This window comes from Mustela nigripes, chromosome 13 (assembly GCF_022355385.1).
Source record: "Mustela nigripes isolate SB6536 chromosome 13, MUSNIG.SB6536, whole genome shotgun sequence".
Classification (NCBI taxonomy): Eukaryota; Metazoa; Chordata; class Mammalia; order Carnivora; family Mustelidae; genus Mustela; species Mustela nigripes.
The window spans coordinates 66,439,562-66,462,296 of record NC_081569.1 but is presented as its reverse complement, the minus strand read 5'-3'; the positions used below and the strand labels follow the sequence as shown (position 1 = coordinate 66,462,296).

The following is a 22,735-nucleotide window of genomic DNA, read 5'->3' as shown; positions in this document are numbered from 1 at the left end:
TCCCTGCACTACTAAGTAGGGACACTGAGACTCTCAGTCTCCTCTCTGATTCCAGACCCTGAGTTTTTTATTTCAATTCCCTCCTTCCCTAGTTTTTTCTTCATGCTTTCCTACAGTTGCTTGGCACAGCTTCTAACTTCTTGAGTTGAATGTTAACTTCCATTTTTTCTTAGTTATGAATGAATCTCTTTATAGGTGTAAATCTACTTTTGAGTCCCGCTTTCTCACCATACATTTTGTTACATGTAGTTATCAATGTTTTGTGTTAATTATTCTAAAATTGCACTTTTAAATTGAATTTAGAAGAATTTTCCTTTCCCAGGGAGTAAGGTTTTTGATGTTGCTGCGTATACATTTGTAAATAATGTTAGCTGGATTGTGATAAAAATATATTAACTATTTCCACATTTGGCATTTACTGAGGTATCTAATATATAAATTGTTTTTATAAACATCCTAAAGATTTCTAAAAGGTAGGGTATTCTCTGTGTATAAGCACTATCATACCTATCAAATTCATTTTTATTTATTTATTTATTTATTTATTTATTTGACAGACAGAGATGACAAGTAGGCAGAGAGGCAGAGAGAGAGAGGAGGAAGCAGGCTCCCTGCTGAGCAGAGAGCCCGATGCGGGACTTGATCCCGGGACCCCGAGATCATGGCCTGAGCCGAAGGCAGCGGCTTAACCCACTGAGCCACCCAGGCGCCCAGCACTATCATACCTATCAAATTCATTTTTAAATGTAGTTTGAATTCTCTTATCCTTGGTCTGTCAAAAGTTGTGATACAGGTGAGCTGTTTCCCAAGAGCACTAACTTGCTGCAACTTTCCTTGTTTCCAACAATTCTTATATTATTTATGTCAATGTTATGCTATTTGTTTACATAAAATTCATTATTATAGCTATCTTGTGACTATGTATTTTTTTTGAAACTTAAAATGGTACTTTTTCTTTCTAGTTCTTTTAGTCTTAAACTTTGAATAATACTGCCAATTCCTAGGTGTCTGGGTGGCTCAGCGGGTTAAGCCTTTGCCTTCAGCTCAGGTCATGATCTCAGGGTGCTGGGATTGAGCCCTGCATTGGGCTCTCTGCTCAGCGGGGAGTCTGCTTCCCCCTCCCCGCCACCTGCCTTTCTGCCTACTTGTGATCTCTGTCAAATAATAAAATCTTTAAAAAATATTGCCAACTCTTTTTTGTTTGAATGCTTCTGCATTTTTGTTTATTCTTTTGTTTTTATCCTCTTTGCTATATAATTTAGGATACAGTGCTGGCAGATCATGAACAGAGTTTGATTTTATTTTTCATTAAATTTGAGTCTAAATTAAGAAAGATAAACACATTCATGGTTTCTGTTTATTTCTTATGTGCATGATCTTCTATTCTTATGTGCATGATCCCATGATATAATTTTTTTCTTGTAGCTTTTTCCCTAAATTTTGTGCTCTTTATGTATTAAAATTTACACACAATGTTTTAAATTCCATTAGAAGACACATTTAAGTTATTTTTTTAATAAAAATAATACTTAGACTTACAGTTATCCAAAACATTAATGCCAATAACAAAATAGTGTCTATTGGTTTTCCCTTGTGAGAAACTACATTGCTAGCTCTCCTGGTGGCAGTGAAGTCCTGTGATGTGGAAAAATGGGGACATCAGCTCTAAGTGGAAACATGAATAGAGGAGCAGGACCCTGAAGTGGAACCAAATTTATTTTTTACTTCTCTTTCCCTTTTTTAAAATATGCATAAGAATGGCATTTGATTTAAAATTCTATACTTCTATAAGCCTTAAAAAGGTATCTCTATTAATAGAACAAGAATGTCAAGTAATCCAATACCGCATCATTGTTGAAATAGCAGAGATTTTTCTTCCTCAGTGGGAACTAAAATAATGGTGTGTTTAGGATGGTGTTACAGATGAGAAGAAATCTTATATGTTTTTTTGAAAACACTTTTTCTGCACGGAAAAGGAAGGCTGAGATCATTGTTTCAACATCAGAAATCCTAAAAGAGGTATGTAAGACTGGCCACGCCTCACTGCAGAGAGGAGGTTGCACCTGGTGACCTGGGCTGCTAGGGTGTGTGGGACAGCGGGGGATTCTGCAAGGGCCCCTGGGCCACCTGCTGGGGTCAGAGCAACGGGCTGACTTCTGGGCTCTAACTGCAACTGATGGGGGTATCATGATCTGTGTGTGGGCAGTTGGGACAGAGTAGCACTAAAGTGAGTCACTCCCAAAGAGAAATTTCTCTTCTTCTCCTCTTGTGGAGCCCAGACAGATCTCATCCTTATGTCAGCGTGTCCCTAAATCTCTGCAGAGGAATGCTTATCTAGGTGACCCGGGTGGCAATATCCAGACGGCAAGGACCCCAAGGGGCGTAGGGTCTTTTAAACCACACTGATGACAAGGAGATGTGGTGGGACTTGTGTTGGACGCAGGGACCTCTACCGCACCACCCGGTTATTGTGACAATCTTCCTATTTCATCTGCCCCAGAGGCTTGCTTGATAGCAACTCACCATTACCAGGTTAGTGACCTGAGAACAGAGACCAAGGGCCGGGATTGTCCCTCTCTATGACTTTTCTTCTTTGCATTAAGAGTTGTGGACTGAAAGTTGGTTTTTCCTCTTTGGCTCGGCCTCTATAGCAAGCACACATCCTTCGTAGCTTTCAAGGGCATTCATGAGACGCTCCATGGCACGAGCCATGTCTGCTTCAAGTGCTTGGGGGGACTCTCTGGGTAGTCTTTTCTGGATACTATCTGTATCCCAGCAAAACAGACCCCACTCGGTGCTCTTCTCTGCCCAACCTCCAGTTTCTCATCTCCAGATGCAAACTGTGGAAGGGGGTTGGTGGAAATCTTTCAGGGTCTCCTGGTGATTTTTTTTTGCTGGAGTACTGGTTGCAAGCTGACCTTTGATAGATTCCTTTAGTCTGGTCCCAGGTAAACCACAGCTTGACGGTTTTTAAAAAAATATTATCATACGGACGGCATCCTTCCGTCGGGGGAGCTGATAGACAACGGAGGAAGTCTTTGCTCTAGTTGTGTGTTTTGGGTACTTTTTTTGTTTTTTTCCTTTTGAACAGAAGTCTGGTCATCCTGCATCTTCCTGCATCTTACAAAGAGAAACACTGTGAACGTTGGTATTTGGTAGTTGACTATTTGGATCTGAGCCTGTGGGGACACGTGGGTGAGAAATATGAATCTGAGGAACACAGCCCATGGTGGCAGTCAAGAGACAGGAATAGCAGAGACTGCCTGGAAAAGGTTCTAAAGTCTTGTAGATCACTGGTCCTTCTCCCAGATTCTAAATTAGTAGGCCTATGGGTCCCAAGAATCGACCATCTATTTTTTTTTTTTAAGCCTCCAAATAAAGATTTCTAGAATTGGGTATTAAGAGAAGAACTTAAAAGACAATGCTCCCAGGATGGTCCTATTTAGAAAAGAAAGGTTTATGTCTATTACACATAGATATGTGATAGGGATGGGGGCAGAGTCCTCAACTGAAAAAACTGATGAAGGTTTTGAGAAGTCACTATGAGGAAGAAGCAGGGATGCTGATGGAAAACGTAAACAAAGTGAGAGGGCAGAGAAAGTTTGACACCAACGCACATGGTCACGCAACTTTCTCCATCCTGCCCTGAAAGCTGAGGATAGACGTGGAGATGATGAGTGGTTGGCTTAGTGGAGCTGGGTGAAGCAAGGGACAAGGGCAGGACACCAAGGGCTATAAGAATCTTCTGGTGTCTGACCACAGCCTCCATCCATTCAGTTTCCTGAGACACTAACCTATTCCCAATACAGCTACTCTGGGCCTCAAAACTGCCAGTTCCTGCGGCCACCCGTCCCTCCTCTCTCGGGCCATGTACCCCTCTTTCACTAACCCAGAATCCAGGGACATCACCTCAGTCACTCTCTTGCCATTAGCCCTCAGGAAATTAAATAATTAGTTTAAGGTCAAACCACTAATAAATGGTGAGATGAATCTGAACTCAGACCAGTCCAAGTTTTTTGTTTTTTGTGTGTGTGTTTTTGTCTTGGTTTGTTTTAGACCACTCCTTTATAGGACCGCTGTGGCTGGCACAGTGATATCTCACCAGACACTGTTTAATGAGGGACTGTACCCCAGCAGCGGGGACGGTGATCAGCAGACTGGACTTGCGCTCTCAGGCCCCCCAGGGACGCCTCAGCTGCAGAGAACTGCCTCACCCAAGGGCACGCCCCTTCCTGGGCAGCACAGGTCTTAGTGAGGGATCAATGCAGGCGTATAGAGGCCTGGCTTTCTCAGCCCAGCTTGGAACGACTCTGAAGGAACTTTCTGTCTCCAGAGCTCTCTGTGGGGTCGGCTGAAGCTGTCCTTGGGCCCACATTAGAGCTTACCTTCTCCTTCTCCCTCCCTGCTCTCTTCCGCTCCCTTCCTTCCTCCCTCCCTTCTTCCACAGGTGTTGATCCCAAAGGTCCTCCTCAGTAAACATGCTCCATGTTCAATACTCTTTCAGAGTCTGTTTCCCAGGGAACCCAGTGTGCAACAGCCTCTCAAGGATACAAGAGCCAGACTTTCCTATTACAGAAGTTGTATGGCTTCTCACATTTCCCAGAGACCCTCTGAAGTGTTAGTGAGAACTGTCAGGTCCAGATGAAGCTGGATATTCCTTCCCCTGGGTCACTGTGACCATGTCTAGTGTAGTGTTTGGATTTCAGGCATATAGGGCTCAAGAGAGATGGTTTAAATCTGGGGCTCAGTGACACACATGGCCCCGGACTGGGGAAGTGGCCAGCCTGCTGCTTAAGTTTTACTGTTTCCCCTTTCCTTCCCGGTCATCCTGAGAGGAATGTGGGCTTGGAATTCTGAATCCTGACTGCCAGTTTTAGACAAGCATCAGATGAGGCAACCGATTGAATTTTTAATGCTCACATCTGCTTACCATTGCACGGTGTTCTTAGCAACTTAAAAGTAAAAATGTGACCTGGGCCAAAGCAGACAAATTTCAGGTTCATTGTTTCCTTTTATTTTAACAGAATAAACAGTCAAAACATGTTAAGAAAAAAAAAATCAACTCATCCATCATAAAAAGAAATTTGTTGGTTTTTCAATGTGATTAGATATTACAGGAATATTAATAAACATGAAAAAATCAACACTTGTACATTATACACAACACACAATTTTGTAATTTTGTCAGGTTCTCCACTTCACCTTTTAATGATTCCTTACAATCCATACAATCAGTATATAGACTAAGTAAGTATATGATTCAGGATATATTTCTTTATCATGGTTTGAAAGTTGGTGGTGTTTGGTTTTCAATTAGAAATCTACAAAGATCTCATCTGTGTTAACCACTTCATTAGAAACAAATATGCAAAGTCATCCTACGATGGAGATTCCAAAATGTTTAGCAGGCAAAACAAATTTTATATATTAAAAATGGAATCTAGTTCATCTAATTGGAACATTGTCGCCTTCTAATCCAGCTGACATACTCTTCTGTCAGCAGCAAATTGAGGCCATAGGTTATCAATGATCGCTCAGATCTCTCTAAGTATATACGCTGTGTTACATTAAATAACCTTATTTAGGTAACTGCTTTAAACATTTTGTAGACTCAAGGACTTCTTAAAGTTTTCAGTTATTGATTTTCAAATCTTCTTTGTAGGTATAAGCCTCTCAGAAGGCCAAGCATAATCGTGGTTCCTGCCCAGCTGGTCTTTGCCTTTGATAACCACCTACGGTTACTGGACTAGCTTGTCAATAAGCATTTAATGAGGACCTGCTGTGGGGCTGAGGCCTCTACAGGGGCCTAGCAGCAAACACGAGATTAGGTTTGCCTGGAGAAGTTTACAATGAAGTTTGTGATTTTTAGGAGCACAAGCCAGCATGGTTTCCTTAATTTCCTTGTTTCTCAACAACCGCAACAATAACGATGTTTTTCTAGGGGTGGCGCTATCCGAGGCTGATAGAAAAAAAACAGCCCCCAATATCTGATGAAAAAAAAAAAATGCTGACACGGTTTATATGGAATCCTGTGCGATTGTCTCAGGTTTGTATATCCACAGATCAGATTTACAACATAAAGCATGAGAATGCGTTTCTGACTTATTCATACATGAAGTTAAGATGTGTTCAAATCTTTTCATGGATTAAGAGTAAAATGTCAGTACATTTTTGTGGTTTCCTCTAACTAGTAAAACAGGAGGGAGGTTCTTGGTGAGGATTTCCAACCAAGCCATGTACAACCAATCGGATATAGATCCTTTTCTTGCCACTGGCAGGCTCCTGACAGTATAGAAGAAAAATTTTAAAAGCGACAATTATTACAGGCAGTAACATCACTAATCATCTGAGCTATTTAATAACCAGTGACCTGAAACTTCTGTAACCCTCCCCCCCAACATGAAAGCACTGAAATTATTCTGAATATAGATATCAAACTGATGTATTTCTCAGATAAGACAAATTATCTGTAAACCAGAAAAACAGGCTTAGGCATTGTAGAGCAGCAACAAAACAGAACTATCAATTCTCACTCCTCTTGAAACAAAATTTGATCAACCAGTATCTCTCTTTTTTTTTTTTTTCCTGATGGAAATGATTCTCCCAATAGCTTAAAGCTCTCATATCTGGCAGAAACCTCAGAAAACAGCTAGGTGAAACCTTGTACCCAGTTCTGGAGACTGTTTGAGGCCTCAGGTGGGTAGTCCCCCAGTGCAGACCTTGAAGACATAGGACTCTTCATACACAGGCCTCAGGTCATGAGGTATAAATGTGAAAGAGGGGTTTTTCATGTTCAGCTATCAAACCTTAAGGAAACATTCCTATTTCCAGCAGTACACCTCGAACATTTGTGGGGTGAAGAGCAAGAGTATAAAGGGAAGAATCTTCTTCCTTTTTTCCTTACCTTGTCCTCTTCCAACACAGAGAGGAGCCTCCCGCTCATGCTGTGGAATCTACCACAGGAGGACGCGGGGAAGGAGCCCGTGAGCCTCAGTGACTGACGAGAGGCTTGTTGGGCGGGGATTCCAGGGGCGGGTTCCCGGGGCACCGTCGGAAGGGGGAGCCAAGGTTCTGCGGGCGGGGCCTCCAGACCGAAAGTCTAAGGGGCAGGGTCCTGAGGTGCCATTTATTTTCCTTCACTAAAATTCCACATGTTCCATTAAAAAAAAGCTTTCCACCTGAATCATCATGACTTTTTAAGTCAAATAACCCATTTACCTACGATTCCCCCTTGGAACATTCTTCAGTGTCTGCCGTGGTACTTACAGGACAATGAGATTAGCGGCTCTCGAGTGCTCCTGTAACAGTTCGTTCAGTCGAACTTGGCGGTAGCTCTGTGGACAACATTCAGATTTTGTTGAGGGCAGTTCTACCCAGAATTACGGAGGAGAATCTCTTTGCCCCAAATTATGGAGAAGTAGAAAAACCTCACTTGAAAAAAAATTAGTTATTTCCTTCAGGTTTGGAAACTAATTTTTTTTTTAAGATTTTATTAATTTATTTGACAGAGAGAGACACAGTGAGAGAGGGAACACAAGCAGGGGAAGTGGGGGAGGGAGAAGCAGGCTTCCTGCGGAGCAGCAACCCTGCTGTGGGGCTGGAGCCCAGAACCCTGAGATCATAACCTGAGCCGAAGGTAGACGCTCAACCGACTGAGCCACCCAGGCACCCCTGGAAACTCATTTTTTAAAAGCTCATGAGAAATTCTAGAATTATAAAGAATAAGACCAGGTGGTTGTTGTACTAGAGTGGCTTATTAAATTCTAAGGGGGAAAAAAAAGCAAGCAGAAAACATGGATAATAGTAAAGAGAAGGTGAGAATGGTCCAATCTGGATCAGGTTTGAGGGGGAATAACTAACAATCTTGATACCAGTTTGATATCCTAAAAACATAAATTATATCCTAGTCTACAGTGGTGAGAATAATACTTATTACTGTATTTCAATGGTTCAGAAACCAAGGCTTAGATGTATGATTTGCTCAATTACGTGAAAAATCTTTGTTACAAGTGGGCAGTTTATTAAAAAGAGAGGGAGAGAGAGGCAAACCAAAAAGCGACTTCTAACTACAGAAAATAAACTGAGGGTTGCTGGAGGAAGGTGGGCAGGGGATGGGCAAAGTATGTGATGGGCTCTAAGGAGGGCACTTGTTGCCAGGAGCCCTCCGTGTTGTATGGAAGTGATGAATCACTAAATTCTACACCTGAAACTGATATTATACTATATGTAAACTAACTGGAATTTAAATTAAAATGTGAAATTAGGGGCTCCTAGGTGGCTCTGTTGATTAAGCGACTCTTGGTTTCATCTCAGGTCATGATCTCAGGGTCCTGAGATAGAGTTCCACATCTGGCTCTGGGCTGGGCATGCAGCCTGATTAGATTCACTTGCTCCTTCTCTCTCTGCCCCTTTGCCAGCTCTCTCTCTCTCCCTCTCGTAAAAATAAAAAAAAATTTTAATTTAAATTTAAAAAATCTTCCCAACCCCCATAATAAATAAACAAGCAAGCAAACAAAGAACTGAGAAGTTTATTATGCACAGTTTATAAATCTTAGCTCAGTAGTTTCTCCACTAAATTTGAAAGGCTTTAGTATCACTTGTTCTAAATTGTTTCAAGTTCAGCCCCTAATGTAGTTTATTTATTATATCCCTCCTACAACATGTGCCTCATCCAACTTTCATAATCATTGTTCCAATTAAGTATTTTCTCAGATTGCTTTGTTAGTTTTTGTAACCTCATCATTTTAAAATTCTTTGTCACTGTGTTAAATTGTGAATCAATTACCTTTACTACTTTGCACACATATTGACTTGACTTGAATTATTTTAGACCCATGGATCTCTCTCCTGTTCTATAAAATTAAATTTGAAAGGAGACTTCACTATATATCAATAATCTGTTTTTTTAAAAATCTTTTAAAAAAAGAATTGATTTTATATTAAATAAAAGCCATTTTCTAAATCCTCATATGCAGTAATGTGATTGAAAGCACTTGAAAATGCAGAAACCCTAGATCTTGAATAATGAAATTCTATAACAGATGTGTTACTTGTTGATTTTTGAATCAATCACTGTTTTCTTTTTCAGCTAGTTAGACAGTAAAGTAAAAGTTAAGACAAGTCCTCACCTTTTCCTTGACTGCTTCCAGTTCTGCATCTGTAATTTTCCATGGGCTTTCTCTCTTTAATTTTTCAGCAGTTGTTAAATCTTTGCAGCTTTCATGGAGACGATATGGTTCAATCATCTCTTCAAAGACTTTCCAGCTGAAATTGGAATTATAAAGGAGGGCTCACAGTGGGAAACTAACTCATTATTTCACAGATACTCTAGGTAGGACGGGCTCTGCTGGCTGCAGAATCAGAGATGAATGTCATGGAAATCTTTAAGAATTATCTTTGCAGGGGACTTACTGTGAGTAAAGCCATGGATATAATACAGCCTCCCTACCCAAGGAAAGGTCTTAACATGTTAAAGCCTTGTTAGCCTACTGTGTATTAGATTCTCAATCTAAACAGACCAACACACAGATAGTAATTATTCTGCAAATACATTTTCTACCTGGTATAGCCCAAGACACCACTGTCATGTAGACACTTTAGCCCATAAGTAAGTTTCCATCTCCTTAAATTGAGTTTCCATTTGCTTATTGTACAGACTGTCTAGGAGGCGTTCATGAATTAATGTTGGAGATGAACTAGGTTGCTTGGGATGGGAGTTGGCTAGGCCTGCCCTCTCCTTTAGTCCATGTAACCTTCTGCTTGCTGGCAGTGGGTGGTCAGTGGGGCAGCTAGAAGAATAGCAAATTCAATGGTTAGAGAGCAATTTGAATGTTTGCTGCAAATAATGTAGCCTTTGTCCTTCTGATGACTACTGTTGCTGTCTGAGATTTTTAAGTAACTATTTTTCAGGTGCATGTTAGAGGAAAGAACAAAAATCAATAATATTTTAATGTCTACAGATCTGAAGCCATTTTAGAGCAATTAAGAAGAAAGTCATTGAGCAGAAAACTAGCAGCAGTATCACACAGATGTGGAACGTTTTTAAAAGTGCTAGACAAATCTCATTCTTGTCTTTCATAAGAACCTCAAAGATTTTTTTAAAAACAGTAGTACAGAACAAAGCTTACAGTTTATGAGAATAATTGTCTTCAGTGTGCTACTAGAAGATGAGGTCAAATATAAACGACACCTTTGGTTTTATATAATGTGGCTTACTTACAACTTAGTAACTTTGGGATGAAAAGTAACTAGAATCAATGTGCTATTAGGTTAAGGAGTTAAAATATGATGGCATGAGTTCAATGATCTCATCGCTTGCCCTGATTTAGGATTTGCAGATCTAAGTGCAGAGGTGATAAAGGAGAACCTACTAGTGCCTTCGTTAAGTAATTGAAGAGATGCTTAATGTGGTAGATTTCTGATGCTGATTTGTTTCGAATGGTGAACAGCAATAGGGAGCCACTGATATGCCCTATTATTCTTTCGACTACATAATACTTTTATTTGCTATTCCTTCCAAAGGTGCCATGCCTTCAGAGACCTGTCACAGTAATCTGTGCAATGGAAAGTTGCCAGCCTAGGACAGAAGAGCCTTGGCTCTTGCACTGGCTCTTCCATTGTCCTCCTGGCCCTGGATAACTTTGCCAATGAAAGGAGGTAATGGTGGCTGCTCAGGGCTGGCCTGAAGATTGGTGTAATGGTTAGATGATGATTTGGGTGACTGTGCTCTGGAAAGTGTATAGTGCCCTGCAAAACCAAGGCATTCATTTTAACAAACAGCCACGGGACTGAGTTTAGCAGTTGAGAGGCTCTCTGTTTAAGCTCTACATACTCTTATTTTGATCAGGATAAAAGTTTTTGCATCTCAGCCCAGGTGCTTATTAGAAAGACCAGTTCAAAAGTAGTTTCCTAACTCATTATTGGAAGTGGAGTGGAGGTGGCTTGTTGTCTCCCCAGCAACCACTGTAGTCTGGGTGGGAGTGACTCCATCGCCAGCATCAGCTAATCACACAATTCTATTCTGTCTGCCAGAGTGTTTGGCCAGGATAGCCACATAGCCCAGGCGAGCTTCACCAAGAGGCACCTAGCATTCCACTGACCAAGTAAGTGGCTCAGTGGCTTAGGTTGGTACAACTTTTATGGAGCCCGTGCCTTGAGTTCAATGACTAGAGAAGAAGCAAACTTACTCTCCCACTGAACATAAATGAGTGAGTATGTAGCCCTGGTTGCTGTCATCTTATTATTTTTTTTTTAAAGATTTTACTTATTTATTTGACAGAGAGAGATCACAAGTAGGCAGAGAGGCAGGCAGAGAGAGAGAGAGAGAGAGGAGGAAGCAGGCTCCCTGCCGAGCAGAGAGCCCGATGCGGGACTCGATCCCAGGACCCTGAGATCATGACCTGAGGCGAAGGCAGCGGCTTAACCCACTGAGCCACCCAGGCGCCCAACTGTCATCTTATTTTTATGAGCTAAATCAATTTTGATGATTTCATAATGGACCAAGGCAGAGTACAGATAATGGAAAAGAATTAGTCCTTGATTATATATAAAATTAACCTTCTAGATCAAGCTTTGCCTGAAAGCCAAAACATAATTGGATTTTTCAGTTATGCTTGCCAATAATTTTATTACTTAAGTCATTATAAGTTTTCTTTTCTTTGCATTGAAGCACGATAAGTGACATAATAGGTTATAACGGGAATGTATTTGCCCATTCATATTCTCTCAACTCTTACTGTTTCTTGTCTACATTAATCTTTGACTTCGTCCTAAGGTTCATCCCTGAACTGGCCATTTTCCATTCTCCTAGCTAGGTGACGCAAAGGTGGCTCAAGACTTCTATCCTGATTGTCAGTATATCTAATTTTTCATATAAATATTTTTTAATTGACTCTAGAATAGGCCAAGTAATTGAGTCTAGAATAGGCAACAGACTCTAGATGAGGCCAAATAAGTTACACTATTGAATATAAATGACAATTAATTCAATTTAAAAATTAACTTACACCTGCCCTGCCTTCCCCATCCTTGTTCTTTTTTTTTTTTTAATTTTTTATTTTTTATAAACATATATTTTTATCCCCAGGGGTCCAGGTCTGTGAATCACCAGGTTTACACACTTCACAGCACTCACCAAAGCACATCCCATCCTTGTTCTTCATGATAACAAAGTTTAAAAAAATTTTAATTGTTAAAAAAAAAACTCTTTAAGTTCATATAAGATTTCCTTTCTCAAGTTAATATAGTAGTTGTTTTGTGGCCATTCTAATATCTTTTTTTTTTTTTAAGATTTTATTTATTTGAGAGAGCATGTGTGTAGTGAGAGGGGGAGAGGGGGAAGGAGAAGCACAGGCAGACTCTGCGCTGAGCACAGAGCCCCACACAGGGCTGGATCTCATGACTGTGAGTTTATGCCCTGAGCAGAAACCAGGAGTTGGCTGCTTAATGGATGGGATCACCCAGGTGTCCCACCACTCTAGTATCTTTAAATTATCCGGTTAATTGCTTCTACTTTCTCTTTAACTTCTGTATAAGGATTGTTGTCTTTTTGGCCTATGACTTTTTATTCAGTATATTCTATAAAAAATGAAATTTAGCCACAAGAGATTTTCAGTTTCTCCAGGCTCAATCATTTTCTCATTAACTTTGCTTTTGTACTCCCTTTCACCCTTGCCCAGCCATCTTTATGAAGTTTCTATGGTAAATATCTCCATCCACACTTACTGATGTTTTATGGGTCGTTGAAAGATTTATTAGAGACAATTTAAGTATGTTTAACATTAGCCTCCAACATGGAAATAATTGACAAACTATTTTTGACATTGTGTGCACCTGATGACCGAGGAAAAACAGTGATGGGGAGATAATTGTTAATGGTAGGTACTGGCTGTCTGGCCAAGGAGAGCTGAAATTGAATTGGTGCTGTGAGCATTGGGCCCTGGGACAGGGCTTGCATCAGCCTGGAGGAAGAGTCTTCTTTCTCTAATTGAACTCAGAGGAATTGCCTTTTTAAAATTATCACAAAGTCCTCAACAAAGTAGGCTTAAAGGGGACATACCTCAACATAATAAAAGCCTTATATGAAAAACCCACATCTCACCATACTCAATTGTGAATTACTGATAGCTTTCCTCCTAAGATCAGGAACAGCACAAGGATGTCCACTCTCACCAATTTTATTCAACATAGTACCAGAAGTGCTAGCCACAGCAATCAGAGAAGCAAAAGAAACAAAAGACATTCAAATTGGTAAGGAAGAAGTAAATTTTGACTACTTGCAGCTGACATGATACTACATATCAAAACCCTAAAAATCCTACCCCAAACTACTAGAACTGATAAATGAATTTAGTAAGGTCACAGGATACAAAATCAATGTACAGAAATCCATTGTAATTCTATACACTAATTGGGAAGCTAAGGAAATAGAAACTACGAAGGCAATTCCTTTCACAATTGCACCCAAAATAATAAAATATCTGGGGATAAACTAATCAAGGAGGTGAAACACCTGCACTGAAAAGTATAAAACATTATAAAGAAATTGAAGATGACAGAAACAAATGGAAAGATATTTCATGCTCAAAAATTGGAAGAAAAAATATTGTTGAGTGTCTATACTACTTAGAGCAATCTACAGATCTAATGCAATCCCTATGAAAATACCAACCACATTTTCCTAGTACTAGAACAAAGAATCCTAAAATTTGTATAGAACCATGGAAGACCCCAAATAGCCAAAATAATCTTGAAAAAGGAAAACAAAGCTAGAGATACCATAAGTCTGTATTTCGAGTTATACTACAAATCTGCAGCAATCAAAACAGTATAGTACTAGCACAAAAATAGATGCATAGATCAATGGAACAGGACAGAAAGTCCAGAAACAAACCCCTGATTATATGGTCAATTAATTTTCAAAAGGAGACAAGAATATGCAATGGGGAAAAGAGGGTCTCTTCCACAAATGGTGTTGGGGAAACTGGGCAGCCACATGTAGAAGAATAAAGTGGGATCACTATCCTACATCATACACAAAAATAAACTCAAAATGGATTAAAGATGTAAATGTGAGATCTGAAACCATAAAAATCCTAGAAGAGAGCATAGACAGTAATTTCTCTGACATCAGCCACAACATTTTTCTATATCTCTTAAGGTAGGGAACATAAAAGCAAAAATAAACTATTGTAGTATATCAAAATGAAAAGTTTGTGCACGGGCACCTGGGTGGCTCAGTGGGTTAAGCCACTGCCTTCGGCTCAGGTCATGATCTCGGGGTCCTGGGATCGAGTCCCGCATCGGGCTCTCTGCTCAGCAGGGAGCCTGCTTCCTCCTCTCTCTCTCTCTGTCTGCCTCTCTGCCTACTTGTGATCTCTGTCTGTCAAATAAATAATAAAAATCTTAAAAAAAAAAAAGAAAAGAAAAGTTTGTGCACAGTGAAGGAAACAATAAACAAAACTAGCAGGCAACCTACTGAAGAGAAGAAGATATTTGCATATGACATATCTGATAAAGAGTTAGGATTGAAAAAAATATAAAGAACTTATATAACACAACCCAAAAAGCAAATTATCCAATTTACAGATGGGCAGAAGACATGAACATTTTTTCAAAGAAGACATAGAGATGGACACATGAAAAGATCCTCCACATCATTCATCATCAGGCAAACATAAATCAAAACTACAATGAGATATGACATCACACCTGTCGGAATGGCTAAAATCAAAAACACAAGAAACAGAGTGTGATGAAAATGTGGAGGAAAAGGAATCATTGTGAACTGTTGGTGGGAATGCAAACTGGTGCTGCTACTCTGGAAAATAGTATGGGGGTTCCTCAAAAAATTTAAGACTACCCTATGATCTAGTAATTTCACTACTGGGTATTTACCCAAAAGAATACAAACACACTAACTTGAAAGGGTATATGCATCCTTATGTTTATTGCAGCATTATTTACAATGGCCAACTTATGCAAATAGCCCAAGGGTCCTTTGACTAATGAATATAAATATATATATATATATATATATATATATATGCCACATCTTCTTTATCCATATATATATACACACACATAATATATTATTCAGATATGTAATATATTATACATATATACAATATATGACTCAGCCATAAAAAAGAATGAAATCTCGTCATTTGCTGCAACATGGATGGTGCTAGAGAGTGTAATGCTATGTGAAGTAAGCCAGTCAGAGAAAGACAAATAGCATATGATGTCACGCCTATGTGGAATTTAAGAAACAAAACAATGGACAAAGGAAAATGAGAGAAAGAGAAATAAACTGAGAAACAGATTCTCAACTAGAGAGAACAACCTGATGGTTACCAGAGGAGAGGTGTGTGGGTGGATGGGTGAAATGCCTGAAGGGAATTAAGAGTACACTTGTGACCAGCGCCAAGTCACGTGTAGAATTGTTAAAGCACTATATTGTACACCTGAAACGAATATAACTTGGTTAAATATATGGGAATTAAAATAAAAAACTCAATAAAAAATTATCACAAAGCTACCAGATGTGCTACCAGTGGCCATCTGTGAGACTTACTGAGTGATCACTCCCTGTTTTAAAATAGGGTCGCCTTTATATATTTGAACATTGTTGCTGACACCAGACACGTGACTGTTTTACAAAGCAATACGGTGTCAGTTACCGTGGAGAGCTGAAGGGAGGGGAAGGGCCCTTCCAGCACCTCTCTTCTTGGTGGGATTTCGTCCTCATACCAGGGTACATTAGCTGCAAAGATTCTTCTATTCCAGGAAAAATGGACCTTGTTTTTTTGCATCTTCCTCAAGACCTTGAACCATCAGAGAAAAAGATCTCCCAAACTGTGAAATCTAATTCATTTTTTTCCTAAGAAAGGGAACTAGATCTCTTCATTGCAGGATGATGAGGACATGGAAGAAACAGCACATTAAAATGGTGTCTAACTGCAAATTTAGATACCAGGACAAAAGCAAAAATGTCTGGTCCTTCGTTTTTTACTCATCTCCATAATGTTGGCTCCCTAAGGAGAGAAAAACATGGCACAAAGTTCAGGATTAGCAAAAGAAATTGTGTCTAGCCTCTGATGGGTCCCCAGACAATGGAAAGGCGCTAATGGAAGAAGTACATGGACATCCTTGGTGATAGGACAGGTAAGTAGGGGGGAACCGTGGCAGCTGGGCAGAGACTAGCATGAAAGAAAGGGAAAGAAACTTGTGTTTCTTACAGAAAACCAGACTGATCTGTAAAGAGGCAAAGATATAGGAACAAACGAATCAGCAAGCACAGACAGCCCTTAACTGTTATTAAGAAAACAGCAGCAAGAAGGATTTGGATACAAAAAGTAGATGACGAATTTGCGCCGAGCACTGAGCCAGGGTTAATAGGAAATCTGAAGTCAGTAGGGGACACCATGACTACCCTCCGAACAACAGAAAGTGGCCCTATGATAGCAGAGCCCTGGTGGGCTCCGGCCTGTTGCAACACGGCACACACTAGGAAATCATTGTGCCTGCTGTGTTATGAAATAGAATGCATTTCCACCAATCAGAGACATAAAAGGAGCCTGTTTGATCACATCACTGTAAATGCCAAAGAGGCGATGACTTAGGAATAAAAATCCTTCAAATGAAATGTGGAAGACCACCAGAGATTACTACATGACAACCCAGTTCATAGCAGAATGTTCATTCCACTTACCAAGGAGTATTATAAACTCATCTCAATTTTTCTCAAGTATTTAAAACTGTAGAAATATAGGAATAGAAAGCATTAGTGGAATATACAGCGTGAAGAAATATTGCCTAGTGATAACCCAGGTGAGCTCTGTTGATTGTAGCTTTCTTATCACAATTAAGATGTTTTGTAAAAGCCATTTTGATGGACCCGTGGCCTTGGAGGAATCATGAGTAGCCGCAAATGATATGAAGTTCCAGGTTGTGAATGGTCAACAAGACTGTATCTCATTTTTTTTATAAAGATTTTTATTTATTTATTTGACAGACAGAGATCACAACTAGGCAGAGAGGCAGGCAGAGAGGGAGAGAGAGGAGGAAGCAGGCTCCCCATGGAGCAGAGAGCTCGATGTGGGGCTTCATCCCAGGACCCTGAGATCATGTCCCGAGCCGAAGGCAGAGGCTTTAACCCACTGAGCCACCCAGGCGCGCCAAGACTGTATCTTAGTATGGGTGATTTTCTGTTAGGTATTAAGCTCATATAGGATAACAATGAATGAAAAGAAGGGAAGAACAAGATTTAAGTGTGGAATTGCAGGCCATCAGGAGCTGCAGGAGGAAGGAGAAATGACAGTCAACAGAAGTGAGAACAGGTCCAACAGGCCAGTGAGAACCGGAGCTACACTGAGATCCTCGTGTCCCTTTGTATCCTCAATCTGGAAGGCCCACTTCACACCAAATCACATGTATTAAATCCTTTCCAGGTGCAACAGTAACTATGATTTTGGACTGTAAACAACAAAAAAATATTATAATTGGTAAGTTATCACTCTAAGCAGTTTATATAGTAGTGGCTCTAATTTCCAGTCCATCTTCTTGCACCTCTGGGACTTCCTGGGAGGATCTAATCTACAAGCTGTTTTCCAGTATCATGGACTTGACAAATCAAATGACTAACGGGGGTTAAAATGATACCATGATTTGAAGACACTTAAGCAATTATTTAAATTTCAGCATTTTAAAATTTTGGAGCCAATACATCTCCTTGGTAGGCTTCAGATAGTTTTAGAGGACCCCCAAAATTCCACGGCTCTAGGTGTTGGGTCCTTTGTGCCTAAAAGTGAAAATGGCCATGGAGGGTCGGCTCTGTCATTGTGCCAGGAAGACTCAAGCAGTTTTGTTTCTAGCTTCTGTATCAGAGCTCCCCATCCAGGATGCATCACCAGTTATTTAAAAAAAAAATTTTTTTTTAAGATTTATTTGTTTATTTTAGAGGGAAGGGAAGGGCTGAGAGAGAGAGAGAGAGAAAGAGAAAGAATCTCAAGCAGACTCCCCACTGAGCATGAAGCCCAATGCAGGGCTCAATTTCATGTCCTTGAGATCATGACCTGAGCTGAAATCAAGAGTGGACACAGCTGTGCCACCCAGCTGCCCCATGAGTAACTTTAAAGAATGAAAACCTGCCCTGACTGCCCAGTCCAGACTAGTCTGAGCTTGTGCCTCCTGCTACTCTTGCCACCAGAGAAACCACGAACATGAAGGGCAATCCTAAAATGCTAACTCACCTGTGTGTCAACAATTCTCCGCCTCAAGCTCGACTTTACCGCAAAATCATTTCCTTCCTTTATGATATATTTGATCACTCTGCGTGGTTATTCCAAGTCCCTTTTTATTATATCTTATTAGGAGTTCACTACAGTCGATAGATAACATTTTTACTCTTTAATAGTCAGCACAAAGGAAAATGAGAGAGTACTGGAAGCAAACAATGGGTCTTGTTAAATGCGTCATACCTCTCTTTGTTTGGCTTAATGTTGATGTCACCAATGATATGGATATCTGCAAATTTGATCCTAAATTTGCTCAGAAGAGAAGCCATTCTGGAAATACAAGAGAGAAATACTTCATCATTGCATATGTAACTATTTTCAGGCAAAGAGTTGACGTCTTATTTCAGCTTCACAGTCAGACAAAGGCTGTGTTTAGTTTTGATTTCCATCACTGTATATTAAATGCAGACCAAGCATATTCCACTAAAGGTAAAGACAGAGTCATGTAAATTCAGATCCTAGGAATAGCAAACCTAACTCTGCATTCACATTTCAGGTAAGATAATACAGAGCTGTACATGCTTCCTTACCATTTGGGAAAAAAGAGAACAAGTTTTAACATTGTTGACTATTATCTTGCTGATCATTTTTAGAGTTATTGACAATGTGCTGACAAACTAATAATTATGATATATCATTATATATTGGTGGTTCTTCCCCTGGCAACTGAAATTTTTGATACAATTGCAAAGGTACAGAAAAATTGCAAGGGTGGTGCAAAAAAATCCCCAAATCACCAGGTGTTTATTTGATTACCACCTTTTTCTCTTGCTAGACAGCCGCATCTGTCTATCTACATCTTCCTTCTTTCTTGCTTGCTTTCTACTCACCCATCCACCTGCCCAGCTAGAGCTATTGCCCCTTTACCTATAAATCCCTCAGTATTTCTTAAGAATAAGAACATTCTCTTATACAAACAAGGTATACTTTTTGAAATTAGCAAATTTAAAATTGATGCCATGCTGTTGTCTAATCCACCAACCATTTTTAAATTTCATCACTTGCCCCAGGAAGTTACTGGAGGCTTTTAAGAAAATATAAATTATTATAGCCAACATGTTAGTTGCCATTATAATATGACTCTCTTTAAGGGGAATTAAATATATATATATATATATATATATATATATATATATATGCTTACTATATATAATTTATATTATATGTGGATATATAAAATATATTTTGTATATGTATATGCATATGTATATGTATATGTGTGTATGTATATAAAATCCTCTCAGCACAGGGGGAAAAACACAAAAAATGACTGAATAAAAGCCTGTCATTATTTTGTGATTTCTGGAAGGGCTCAGAACTTGGGCCGGCCATGAGGGATTCAGGGCTGCTGAAGGCCCCTCTCCAGATTTCCCCCAGAGATCTTTGGACGCACGGCGTTCCTAACATGCTTATTGCTTCCACAATGACTAAATCATGCTCTCCATGACTAAATCAATGACAAAGATGCAAATTTGCACTCGGGAGACTGATTTTTTTTTTTTTTTTTTAATTACAAGACTTTTCAATAGTCATCCATTTAAACTGTTTTCAAGCTACAGATGAGAAACTGGGCACCCTGGTCTCGGTCCTGGTGACTGTTGCAAGGCCCCACAACTCATGGTGGGAAGGGCTGGGATGAGGACCAGGTTCAGTGTCTCGGTTCTATTTTTTAAGTGTGCGGTGCTGGAGTGGCCACCACAAACCAGCAGTTTCGACTGGCCCCAAAGAAAGTACTTCTTTGGGCTTTTCCTTTCATGGATACATTCGCTGGTCAACTCCAAGCAAACATTGTACAAGGTAATGACAGTCCCATTCAAGCCTTGAGATGAGGCCTCTGTGTGAAATTCCTTTTTGAAAAGCATTTGTGGCAGGGGATCAAGGGACATGAAGACAGCGATTACAAGAAGTATGCAGATGACTTAATGACCAGAAAACCAAGTAAACATGAGACCCATCATGGTGGTTTTGTCTTTAAATCTGCTGTGTCTCAAAAAAACACTTACAGTTCTTAGAATTAAAAGCATTAAAGTAACAGACCTCCAAAGGGCTCTAACGGCAGGAGTGATGAGTTACTTACGCAATTTTTTCTTCTTCGATGCGGTTGATCTTCCCTCCAACATAGATTCTTAATTTACAGTCTTTCCATTTTTTTCTGAGAGTCAAGATATAGGGGATAAGGAGTGTTAACCCTGAAAAAAGAATAAATTACGACAGAAAGAATGAATCTATCTTGCTGAAAGGAAATGAATAGCTTTACATCTTTATTCATTCCCACATTCATTGCTCCTAAATAATTTAAAATCTTGGGAAAACACTGAAATATCGTTCTCCAGCTGATAGCGTTTTCATATACCTCCCCGTGCAGTTAGTTAAATTGATCAACACGGTAATTCTGCTCCCTAGTGTATATTCTGGAATTGTTTTTACCTCCATCATCAAACAACCACCACACATCAATTGTGCCTTTTCCTTGCTTCTTTTTAAATTGGGTGCTGGCTTCTACCAGTTTCTGGTTGAACTCCCCCACGTGCATTGACTGGATGGTGTTCATGCTGCTGTCTGTAATGAAAGAAAAAGAAATAGAACTATTTGTCTTTTGAAGAAAGAAACAAAATAACTTGCCAATAAATCTATTCAGGAAAATAGAGGGAGGGTCATGAATTTGTAAGCTTTCTTATCCCTATGGGTAAACAGTGAGCTTGGAAAAGGCGAGACAAAGGTCAAGTCCCACAGTAATTTAGATCACCTTGAATAGTTCACAAGAATTTGGTATTGGTTTCATGATTACAGTTTTCGTTATAAAGCAGTAGATTATTTTCAGGTCTCTAGTAATGTGAGGGCAGAATTATTACTTAGGCAGGTAACAATGCTACATGATCTGATACAATAGCCAAAATATCCCCATTTTTCAAAATTTCAGTTATAACTCTACTTAATCCTATTTTCAAATTTACTTGAAAGTAGAAAATGTGGTGATTGATCTTCTAGAGATAAGCAATAGAATCAGAAGTGTTTCTTCATTAGAGCATTTATTTGAGTGCAGTTGGTGTCAATTCCACGAATGTCTGGATAACAAAGGTGGCTAGGGACCAGATGTATCTTGACTCTATGACCCTTTGGTCCTAATGTTAGCCTGGCTTGCTTTTCTGTTTCGGAGAAAAACTTGTGAAGTGCAGGGAAACCCACTGAGCTATTTGAATTTCTGTGAATGAGATGGAGAAGCCGGAAATATGGAGAGACAACATTCTTTCACTTGAGGTAGAGATAAGGGTGCACAGAAAGTATTTAATTTTTTTTTTAATGCACTTTCCGTTCTATCAAGGATCCAGTGACAGTGTCCTTGGGAACTAGGCCAGTGTTTGAGGAGGACCCTGGCTCCTGTTTGCCAGCAGAGGTTTTCATTGCTCCACTCTAGATATTATTTCTCATTTCCACCTCTTTTAATGTTGTGACTTTTTTGCTCCATTTCAAAGAGTTGGTGTCAGCAAAGTGCTTAGAGTTGAGCTGACGGCTGCTTCAGAGCTTCCTCTCTGATCTGAGAGGTTCTGAAGATGCTTTGTTCTGTCCTTTGCCGTTTCCATGTTTAGGGCCTGTCAGTTCTGAAGCAATTATCTTACATGGCTTCTCTCTCCCTAGGACTACTGAGAGAGAAAGTAAATATCTTTACAAAATGGACCAAACTCGACCCCCACTTCCATGCAAATCAAAGCCCTCAGAGGACCCAGGCATTAGTGCCTGGAGGTAGGGTCTGTCCTGATCTAGAACTCCAAACAGTTGTCAACCAGTGAAAGCCCAGAGAGGTGAAGGGACCTCCTTGAGGGCTGCATTTGAAATTTGAGGTGTGGGAAATATAACGTAATATCTTTTTGCTTTTCTGAGCAGACATGTTGACCTTCAGAGAAATGCATTTCTGCCGAGAGATGTGTGACGCAGAAATAGGCTTCCAGGATAAATAAGAAGTCCCTTCTCATTAATAAGAACACGATGCTTCCCTCTCCCATCAGCCAAAGAACAGTGTTGAGCTATGACTTCTGAATTTGCCACTGCTTTTCCACACTGTAACTAACATTGAATAACTGAATGGTAGAACAGATACAATGAATAGTTAACATTTCTCATGAATAAACCAAATAACTGAAAAGGAAAGAAAACAGTTAGCATCCAGATGGTCTTAGTCTAATATTTACACCCAAAGGTCCTGATGTACCTCCAACTCGAGACTCAAACGTATCATTTTTTTGGACAATGTCATCTTAAAGTGGACAATACTTAATAGGCTTTCCTATAGCCCGGTGAATATTCCAGAAACCCAAGGATATTTCTATTATTTGAAGAAGGGCGATGTTTACATTTCATGTTATTCTATGTAAATATTGTATTACAGGTGAAACTGTCCTTGGGCTATAGCAGGAAAACAAGCAAACAGAACCAAACGTTTC

General features: G+C 39.8%; 1 protein-coding gene across 4 annotated transcripts in view; it reads right to left on the bottom strand.

The window, feature by feature from the left end:
- Positions 1 to 4,991: 4,991 nt before the first annotated feature.
- SLC12A1 (solute carrier family 12 member 1) overlaps positions 4,992 to 22,735 on the bottom strand; it is an 87,947-nt gene continuing 70,203 nt past the window's right edge. For all 4 annotated transcript variants that reach the window (XM_059372768.1, XM_059372767.1, XM_059372769.1 and 1 more), the window contains 6 exons: positions 20,724 to 20,855; positions 20,374 to 20,485; positions 18,480 to 18,566; positions 9,129 to 9,264; positions 7,267 to 7,334; positions 4,992 to 6,282 (listed from right to left, as the gene is read on the bottom strand). In XM_059372768.1, coding sequence (XP_059228751.1) covers positions 6,147 to 6,282; positions 7,267 to 7,334; positions 9,129 to 9,264; positions 18,480 to 18,566; positions 20,374 to 20,485; positions 20,724 to 20,855 — 671 coding nt within the window. In that variant the 3' untranslated portion in view covers positions 4,992 to 6,146. The remainder of the gene's footprint in view (positions 6,283 to 7,266; positions 7,335 to 9,128; positions 9,265 to 18,479; positions 18,567 to 20,373; positions 20,486 to 20,723; positions 20,856 to 22,735) is intronic.